General features: G+C 40.7%; 1 protein-coding gene across 3 annotated transcripts in view; it reads left to right on the top strand.

Moving 5' to 3' along the window:
* Positions 1 to 9,404, top strand: part of LOC148028094 (uncharacterized) — a 76,492-nt gene extending 67,088 nt beyond the window's left edge. For 2 of the 3 annotated variants that reach the window (XM_087689779.1, XM_087689778.1), the window contains 2 exons: positions 8,013 to 8,300; positions 8,598 to 9,404. In XM_087689779.1, the coding sequence (XP_087545905.1) occupies positions 8,013 to 8,300; positions 8,598 to 9,017 (708 nt within the window). In that variant the 3' untranslated portion in view covers positions 9,018 to 9,404. The remainder of the gene's footprint in view (positions 1 to 8,012; positions 8,301 to 8,597) is intronic. The other variant, XM_087689780.1, reaches the window with a different exon arrangement.
* The last annotated feature ends 1,314 nt before the right edge of the window (positions 9,405 to 10,718 follow it).

A 10,718-nucleotide genomic window follows, 5' to 3' on the forward strand; every position in this document is an offset into this window, starting at 1 on the left:
CCATCTAGCATATGAGTACGCTGGATAAGTATTAAACTGCCATAGTTGACATGCCCCATGCGAGCATGCCATAACTCTGCTTGTGATATGGCAGGAGTAAGATTAGATGCTAAATAGACGGACTGATCAATTGAACAAGCATCTAACTCATAGAGTCCATGACATAATGCGCTAGTCAAAACCAGAGTCAATAATTCTTTATCCTTGATCATATATTTATCATAATCAAATGTGACATGCATACCACACTTTGCTAAAAAAGAAATGGACAACAAATTCTTCTTTATGCTTGGCACATATAATGCATCTTGTAAACGAAGAGTAGAGCCATTAATGTTTGTCAAGACAATCTTTCCAATATCTCTAAACAGGGTAAGATGCATTGTTGGCACACTGCATAGACTTGCTAACAGGAGTTGCAATAACAAAGGAAAATAAATTTCTACGGGATGTAATGTGCTTAGAAGCACCACTGTCAAAGAACCAAGTGCTAGCATCCTCAGTAGAGCTAAATGCTCTATTAGGCCAAAAAGAGTCATAACTGCAAGTGTAGAAATAGTAGTCATGGTCTACAACAAAAGACACGGACGCTATAGCAGTAGAAGGTGCATTAGAAACAGATGTCCCTGACTCCTTCTCCTTGGCAATGTGCTTTTTACATTTTGTGATGTAATGACTTGGCTTCTTACAACAGTGGCGCTTTCCCTTCTTGGTTTGCGTGCCCCCTATTTCTTGCTGCTTTGTGAAGTACCTAAACTTCTAGAACTCTACAGAGCATTTTTAAACTGGTTGCCCTTGCCCTTCTACCTCACCATAAAAGCCTGTTCAGAGGCTATTACATCCAACCCACTGTTCTTTCTTGTTTGCTCTTCTTCTACGAGTAAACTAACCAACTGAAGAAAGGTAAGTGGCTGAAGAGAAATTCTCATGGTGAGATTTAGGGCCGTATGAAAGGCCAAATAAGAGGGCGGCAAAGAGTTCAGGGTAGTAGAGATCAAATATGCATCTGAATAATACTCATCTACATTTATTAACTACTCACGCAAGTCGTAAATTTTGTTAAGATGATCCTACATGGAATCACCTTCATCCATCTTCGTATTCTCAAGCTCTTTCTTCAAGTTCTTCAAGAAAGAGATGCGTGCCTCATTTTTTCTAGCAAACATGTGCTCAAGTGTAAGCCATGCTTCACCTGAAAAAGTTGCAGACCGTATGTGTGGGATTATAGACCGCTAAACTACCAATGCAATCAATGACAGTGCTTGAACATCCAGTGTGTCCCAAGCCTTTTGTGTTGCTGATCTCTGGGGAAGTGGCTGAGCTAGAGTGGGCCTTTGACCACCTCCTCCTCTAGGAGGTGTTGTAGGAGCCACAACTCCAAGAAAAACTTCCTCACCACTAACATAAACCCAAAGATTTTTCACAATCAATACATTCTTCATCATGAAAGACCATAGAGAATAATTATTGCCATCCAATCTATCCTCCTTGGATACATATGTGAATAGATCATTGTCCTTGATTGGCCATAGCAAATGTCATTGTTTCAAAGAGCACGAGCAAGAGCTAAAGCTGGAACAACCTGGAAATTTGAAAATTTCCAAAAATTACAGCAGCATGCACCACGCCGTAATTGACAAATCTGTGTCACACTATGTCAAAACTATCCAATGTACACACTGTCCAATGCATAAACATTGCTCACAACACAATCAATTGAAGGCCCAAAATTTTGTTGTCCAAAATGCACAATTTCAGTCTATTTCAGAGTGAACCTATAGTACATGTGCCAATGCTTGTAGTAAACCAAAAAACCCCAAATTTCTTGGTTGGCTTCCCAAGAAAGTATTGCCAAAAGTGCATCCAAGACACGAGATTGCCCGAGCAAGAAGAGGTCCCTTGCTGAAATTCAAAATTTTGAAATGTAAAAAGTGTCTCTGTTACCTATGTGAGCCGAGGATACTGGCAACGATGGCGAATAGGTGGCGGGGAAACCAGGTGGCGCTCAGGAGGCGAACAAGCTAGAGCAGAGGATGCAGTCAGTTGGGCTGCAGGCAGCGCAGGACCAGGGCGTAGGTGGTGCAGGTGGGTTTGAGCAGGCGTCGACAACGCTAGTGCAGGCAGCCAGGGTAGGGGAGGCGCTGTAGGCAGCGCGCTGGCTTTGCTACTGGTGGCATTGGCACTGCTGCTAGTGGCACGACTGGCATAGCAAGGGGGTTGGAGGAGCTTGCAACGGGGGCTGGAGGAGGCGACAGCTGGCCAAAGGGGAGTTGAGCTGCTCTTGGAAATGGGGAAGGTGCTGCTTGGCGTAGAATTGGACAAGGAGAGAGGATAAACTGAACCTAAGCTGAATTCAAGTTGAATTTGAGCTTTGATACCAAATGTGAGATGGGGAAGATCGAAGCTCATTTGCGAGTACATAGTTGACAGTGAAGAGAGTGAAGACACGACTCCCAATGTGATTTTCAAAGAGTGTAATGCAAGTATGAAGTACAATCCTTAAACCTTAGGGTTGTTAATGTGCGTTCAAACCCGAAAGGTGTAAAACATGATAAGTGCTTGAACTGTGTAACATAAGCACATAAAATAAAAGGTAATATAATTGGGGGAAAAACCTCTCATAAGGAGAGTAAAAAGTGCCCCAGTGTCCTACTGCAGATCACTGACACTCTTCTGTGAGCATAGGCGTGAGTCATACCTAACACTAGCTTATTCTTTTTGAATTTCAAGTGGACCACTATCTTGGTGGTTGTAACTTGAGTTCTTGATTGACACATGATCCATCTACTAAGGTTGAGTTTCACACATGTCTACACCGCTTGGTCAACATTGGAGTCACCTCTTGAGATGTAGTTTGGACACATTCTAACTACTACTTTTTGCGCACTCTTCGAGTTGAGGAATGTCAGGTGTTTCCTCTTCATCCACTAGGTCCATTTGCTTGCTGGGTTTCTATCTTAATGATTCTTGACTAGCATTGGAATCCTCTCTCGAGGTTGAGATTTGGGTTCCTCTATGTCACTTGGTGAGCATAGGGGCCCTCTCCCAAGATCAAGTATAGGTATGTTGCATGTACCAAATGGGTGATTCTCCTTTGGCTCTTCCAACTAAGGGGTGTTAGGCTGCATCATTTTATCTTGGTTCTCGGCACTACACAAAGTGTGATATCGGATCCTCCTTTGACTTCGGCATTGATATCCTTGGTTGAGTGAGGGATTCTACCCTTTGTTGGTATCTACAAGTTTCAATATTTTCTTCAACAATTGTGTCCCTTCCATATTGTACCTTTCCTTTGCATTGCATGATCATCATTATCTTTGTAAAAGGGTGCTTGAGCAAGTAGCATTCATCTATGTATCTCATTATGCAGAGAATGCAGAGTATCCATGAGAACCTTGCATCTCCCAAATAGTCTCCATGCATAGTTTTGTTACATTAAAAAGGAAAAGAAAATCAAAGTTATTAAACATCACCTTTGCATGTTGTGGTAGGCCACTAGGCAGCCAATGAGCATCCTTGTCTGATGCCTCTGCCTCTTTGGGGTGGCCGTTTGGACTCCCAAGGTAAGATAGCCATAGCCTCTAAAGTCTTGCTAGATTCTTGGGTAGCTGGCATGCACCCATTGATTGATGCCCTGGCTATTTTGGGGTAGGAGATCTTGGGGTACACAAGGGCGAGTTACACTTGTCACTTTTTGGTTCCGGTTTTGGGCCAAAGAAGGGATGTTAAGCTAATAATGGTACATTACACATTAAACATTAATTATCTCATTAAAAAGCCCCAAAAATCAAATGCACTCAATGTGTTTAAGTGTCCCGTAAGCAAACTCCCCACCTTTCGGTTGGTTCCTTATCTATAAATAGAGAGTGTGATAGGTCACTTGTATCCTAGTTTGTACCAGTTATGAAGAAGAAGAGCATGATATTGGGACTACTCAAGATAGTATAGAAGAAGAGGAAGAGGAAGATAATGAAGATGAAGTAGATAATTTTGATCAGATTGAAGACTAAGATATGTGGCACATGTTGGAGGATGTGCAAGTTTAGAGGGGGTGGATGCCATAAGTTTGCCACTAACAATATTTTACCTGTGTGCCTATGGGATTGGAGTTAATTGTGTTTATGCTGAGTACACACTATCTGTTTATATCAGTCATGACGTTGAAATGGATTTTACATCAGTTAAGAGTCAAGAATGTCAAGTACTTATTAGGGGTGGCAAAGTATCCAATTCAGTGGACCTTGGACAAGTTGGAGAGGAGAATTTAAGTATGAAAGCACTCTAGGCTGCCCCCCAGATTTTGCACGGCAATTTGTGGGTGCCAATAGGTTGCTATAGTAGGAGAGAGAGCATGGAAAAGGCGCAAGTGTTGCATGCAGACAAGGGAAAGCAAGGAAAAAGACTGGAGATAACAGGCTGAAGCTTTTGACATGTATTAGAGGACAGATCCGGGATCTTCATGACTGCTGTGGACTGTTCCGAACAGGGAATATAGGCAGTGTACTGCTTATGAAGAGAATTTTTTGGTCTACCTTGAATCTATGACTGATCCGGGATCTTGGTGACTGCTGTGGACTGTTCCGAACAGGGAATATAGGTAGTGTACTGCTTATGAAGAGAATTTTTTGGTCTACCTTGAATCTATGATTGATGCTCTTGGTTGTCTTGAACATAGGGATTTTGAGAATTTTTTTGATGTTTCTTGATCTACTGCTGTAGTAGGTTTGAGAGATTGAAAGTTTTGGCTGAAAGAAAGGTCTTTTGAAGCTCCAAAACAGGGTATTGTTGGTCTGTCTGGGTTGAGTAAGTACTGGATTGTTCTAATGGATGTTCAGGCATGTTTTGAGCCTCGAACATATTGTTTGATGCTTATCTCAGGTATGGCAAACATGAAAGCATATGGGCTGAATTTAATTGGCTTCTTGCTGAGCCATAACCTCAGTTTATGCTCTTTATGTGGATGGATATGTTGAACAATTATTGAGCACAAGCTTTTATGTGATAAATATATTAACTAGTTGGGTTTTATTTGTCTCTTGGAATTCTGTTGCTTCATACCTTTTGCTTCTATAGATTTTCTTTTCTCTGTGTTGTAAACTTGAGTCTTGGCACATGTGATGAGACTCCTCACCACTTTATTTCTTGCCCTATTTCATTCTTGGGTTTTGGCAAGATGCCTTCCATCGCCATTACAGCCAAAGCATACCTGTCTCTTTCATTTTTTGTGTTGTACTAGACTTTGGAACATTCGGCAAATATGCACTGCATTTATTTTTTGCACCATTCTTGGGCCATGTTCGAGGACTGCTATTGTGGCTAGTTAGTTCAATGGTTTGTGTTGGTGTGATCCTCATAGAAGTGGTGGTTGTTCTGTGGATGGATATTATCCACATGACCCCGGTTGTGCGTGCTTTGTGATCCCCTTTCTTTTGTTATTATAGCCTTGTGTTTTTTAAGCCTTTTGGCTCTATGTATTGTTTTCTACTTGTCTGCAACTCTGCTTGGTTGGTGAGAAGCTCCTTTGTAAATATTTCAATTCATTAAGTGAAACTTCTTCATGACATAAAAGCATGAGAGAGAGAGAGAGAGAGAGAGAGAGAGAGAGAGAGGGGGGGGCTATGAGTTAGTCATGCACAATGTTAATTGTCATTGGACATCAAAATGTGATATGTTGAAAGATGGTCAGTGATATACTGTAAAAGAAGCCAAGGTGGTATACAAGACAAAATAGTGCTCATATAGGGATACAATGGGAGGATGAGATAGTACATGTCTAGTTGTCTAGCTGAATCACACACACACACACACACACACACACACACACAAACACACACAGAGTTAGATATGCTCAATGCCCCACTCTCATAAGGTGCCACCAATGATCCATGGTGCTCAAAGTTGTAAGGCCTCCATTATGAGGAGAAGCTATATGATTTTTAAGAGTCATTTATCCCAACTGCTAGAATGACCACTATTCGCACAATACTTGCAGTGGCCACCCACAAGCAGCGGCCAGTTTACCAAATGGATGTTAAGTCAATGTTCTTAAATGGTGACCTCAAGGAGGAGGTGTACGTGGCTCAGCCACCAGGGTTTGAGGCCCCCCATTTTGAGAACAAATTGTGTAAGCTGAAGAAGACATTGTATGGACTGAAACAAGCCCCTAGAGCATGGTACGAGCAGACAGATAAGTTCTTTTCAAACTTAAACTTCAAAAGATATACCTTAGATGCTAACTTGTATGTTTATAGGGATGGTAAAAAGTCTGTAGTGATTGTCCTATATATGGACGACCTTCTTATTACAGCTGACTATGAAGATATGATCAACCAAACTCAAAAGGCTTTGAGTTCTGAGTTTGAAATGATAGACTTGGGCTTGTTACACTATTGTTTGGGGAGGAAAGATCTTCATCTCTCAAAAGAGGTATGCATGGGAGATCTTGAAGGCATTTGGCATGATCGAGTGCAAGGAGATAGCTACACCTATGGAGGTGAATACAAAGTTATCCGTTGAGGATACATCACCACTAGCAGACATTGGGAGGTTCTCAAACAAACCTTATGAGAGTCATTGGAAAGCTGGGATGCGGGTGTCAGATACTTGAAGGAAACTCTCGACTATGGTATCACATAGAGTTCCGAAACTTCTCTTGTGGGAAACTATGACTCAAATTGGGCAGGAGACTGTGATTCCAAGAAGGCAGTTTCTGGTTATTGTTTCTCTTTGGGTTCAGGAATTTTCTCTTGGATTAGTAAGAAACAATCAACGGTGGTATTGTCTCCTACCGAAGCAGAGAACAAGGCAGCTTGTTTTGCTGCATATGAAGTAGTATGGTTAAGAAGGATCCTATGGGATATGGGAGTGCAAGATGAAGAACCAACTGTGCTGAGATATGACAATCAGAGTTGCATCGCCATTGTCAAATATCCAGTGTTTCATGCGCGCACCAAACATATAGAGATCCAGTATCACTATGTGGGTGATTTGATCGAGGATGGGATAGTGGAACCGGTCTACTGTTCAACAAAGGAGAATGGAGCGGATATCTTCACCAAAGCACTTACAAAGGATCTGCTTCAAGTTCATCTTCAGAGACTCGACATTGGACTGACGAGATAGTTCACTTGCGGGTGGACATTGAGGGGGGGTGTTAGATATACTCAATGCCCCACCCTCGTAAGGTGCCACCAATGATCCATTGTGCTCAAAGCTGTAAGGCTCCCATTATGAGAAGAAGCCATATGTGAGCCCGGATATTGGTTGAGTCCTAACCTGTATATCAGATGAGATCTATGTGATCGGATGGCAAAAAGGTGACCGTTATGGGTCTAATCTTTGGGTTAGACGGAGTAGTTAAGTTGGTAGCAACTCGAGGCACATTACATCGAGTTGCGGGGTAAGGGAGTTATCAGGGGCCCTAGCTAACGGTAAAGGGAATATTTCTTAGCCAACTAGTGGAGGTGCACATGGAAGGTCAACAGACACAGGTGCATATGAAAGGTCATCCATCATGACCTTCTTTATAGGCTATAAAAGCTAAACCCCTTCATAGTCATCAATCATCTATCTTTCATCCAATTAGAGTTGTTTCAGCTAGCCTTAAGCTCTTAACCTATCTTCTGTCTAGATCACCATCTAAGCTTCACAGTGGAAGTACACGGGTGGACAGAGCCATCTTTGTATCAGTTGTTTGGAACTAAAGAAATTTTTAATTTTCATCTTATGTATTGTGTATTCTCTATCTCTTTGTCACATTCTGTTCGCTATGTCATGTAATTTTTACACAAACACAGATTTTGGTAGTCATGAGAGAGAGAGAGAGAGGTAATTTTTGAGCTTACTTGGTTGGCTAGATGGATCATAGTAAATATTTCAATTCATTAATTCAAACTTCTTCATGAAGAAAGAAGAGAGAGATATGCATAGCCCTTGCAAGTGAACTCAATAGCCAATGGCAGGCCTCCTAAATGAACTAAATAAAGAAAATGGTTTTCCTTTTGATTGGACAGGTTGGACATCTTAGTGATATGATGGGGAACACACAGCAAGCAATACAGTGGCTTGAAATTGTGATTACAAGCGCAATGCATGATGCAGACATACTAGCGTTACTTGGAAGCCTCTTCACAAAGTGTGGTGATGAGACCAAGGCTCTTTATTACTACAGTGAGTCGCATCGAGTGCATCCTGTCAATATGAATATTATCACTTCTTTAGGCGCATTCTATGTTCAGCATGAGCTTTATGAGAAAGCGATACCTATATTCAAACTGGCCTCAAAGATCCAGCCCAATGAGGTTAGAAAGAGAGATGCTTCAAGCCCTGAACTTATCCGTTTTGGTCATATAATGAAATCTAGGATGCAACTGCTTGCTTATGTCAGGATGTAGGACCTCTGAATTTCAGAGTTAGATATACTTCAATATTCCTCACAAGCAACAATTTAAAGAATGCAGATGATTCTCAACCTATTCAATAGTGTGCATGATGAGGTAACACAGACACCTGGGTTGTGACATGATGTGAAAATTTCATAACCTTGTCTCTGCACATATAACGAGCAACACTGTGCTGAAGCCATGTCTGTTGAACAGGTGAAATGGCAACTAATGGTTGCTTCTTGTTACCGAAGGACTGGTTCTTACTCCTTAGCTATAGCGAAGCATAAGGAAATCCTTGTACACCACCCAAATAATATGGAATGCTTAAGGTACCTCGTGAATATGTGCACAAGCTTGGGGAAGAAAGAGGAGGTTGAAAGTTACGAGATGCGCTTGCGTAAGCTGGAGCGAGAGGGCTCAAAGGATGGGATGAAGTCAGCAGAAAAGGCTGGTAGAAGCTACTTCAGTAAAGGAGTACTCGAGTGCTCACCCACATCACTCGAACTAGGGAAGCTAGCATTGGACTCGTGCGCCAGTCACATGATGCCTCAGAAGTCGGCCTCCAAGAGCTGTGCAAAGAGGCAGAGGGTGCAAGATGATTGGGAGCTAGTTAATGACCTGTTGCCTATGTGATTGGCAGACCTGCTTCTGATTGTGCCAGATAGAACAGCTTGTGGGCTTCCAACTTATGGGACCAAAGTGAGCATCCCCGGGATCGATCCTCTCTAAAATACCAGCTTCAATGTTAAATGAATTGCAAAAATCTCTAAAGAGACCTTCAAAAATCAAAGAACTAGGTTTCACTTGAACTTAACAAACTTTTCATTTCTGGTATTGGCAAATAAAGCTAATTAGATTCAATATCCCTCCAACATTTGTGAAGAGTGGTTCAATCCCTTGTCATTTGTTTAAGGATCGTGTTTTGGACCACTTTGTTCTGGACAATGTTGTCTCTTTTGAAAGTAGACTAACATGGGGTGAAGACCTTGAGTTCATTGCCACCTTACCATTATTCAATGTTGTTGTGTTAGCATATGAAATCATTTTAAGACATATTTCATTTGGTCCATAAGTTGGGAGATGCTCCTTGCCATTCAGCTTCTTACATGCATTCACTTTGTGTATGGTACCTCAATTAAAGATCTCGCAATACAAAAAAGATATATCTCATTGCTTAATACGACGTTAATATGGAATGTTGTGTCCAATCATGTAACATCCAAAACAGGAGAGAATTCGCTGGCCATCACATTTCTATTTGGGATGTGGAAGTAAGAAGTAATATGCACAAGTATAAGTATGTTATCACAATGGCTTGGCTAAAGGAAAGGCTCACCTTGTTATGACATCTTTACATTAAGTTAGGGTTGATGAAATGATGGATCTTAGAACTATGCAATATCGAAGTTTTGAAATTAATAATATAGCGTATATTTAAATATTTAAAAATATAAAGCTTCATTTAATTTATTTACAAATAACAAAGTGTAAAGATGGTATATGTCTACTTGAAAGGTTTAGGCTTCTCTAAGAATATCCCAATATGATGTGGTTTACTTTAAAGCATGCTCTCTCAACTCAAACTTGGGCTAACATGATAGATGCAATTTTCTTTTTTGGCTGAAGATCCAAAAATGATTTTGAGCATAATAAATTCTCAAACAACATTGTGAACAAATTGCCTACTTTGTAGAGAAAGGAGGAAAGGTTGAACTAATGTCATATATGTATGAATTTGTAAGCATCTCTCATATTTCCTCATTTATTTTGAACAAGGTGATGTAACACAATGGCGTGTCAAGATAATATTAGGGGTTAGATTTAAGGGATTAGTGAATGTGAAGGAATTATCTCATAAGCAAAAGTAGATATCAATTATAGGAACTAGAGGGAGACAATACATAGTATTGCATTGAGCTCAAACACGACTAGGATAAAATTGAATTTGTGAGAAAGTTTCCAAAGTAAGATGAATTAATTAGAGTGAACATAGAATTTTAAGCCGCTTTTAAGGTTAACTGTGGAAGTTAAATTGTAAGACACATATCCACGCTCTTTCGAATAAGCTCTATTAAGCTATACTAGTAGTATTTAGTATAGTGGTTTACTCCACAAGTTAGATATGTGGGCCCATGTGCAGAAAGCTACTAGGTGCTCCATGTCTAGTTTCTATTGGTGCTTCACACTAGTTTTAGGCCAATACTTTGCGCTAGTGTTGCTAACAATTAGGGTGCTTTGTAACCTAATATATACTTTATGTGGTAAGATAATTCATACACATGATCATTTTTGGTTTCATGTCTTTTTCCTTGAATTAGATTTATGGCTTGCACA

Source organism: Lygodium microphyllum, chromosome 12, assembly GCF_053477565.2.
Source record: "Lygodium microphyllum isolate KBCC chromosome 12, Lygodium_microphyllum_v1.1.10, whole genome shotgun sequence".
NCBI classification, from domain to species: Eukaryota; Viridiplantae; Streptophyta; class Polypodiopsida; order Schizaeales; family Lygodiaceae; genus Lygodium; species Lygodium microphyllum.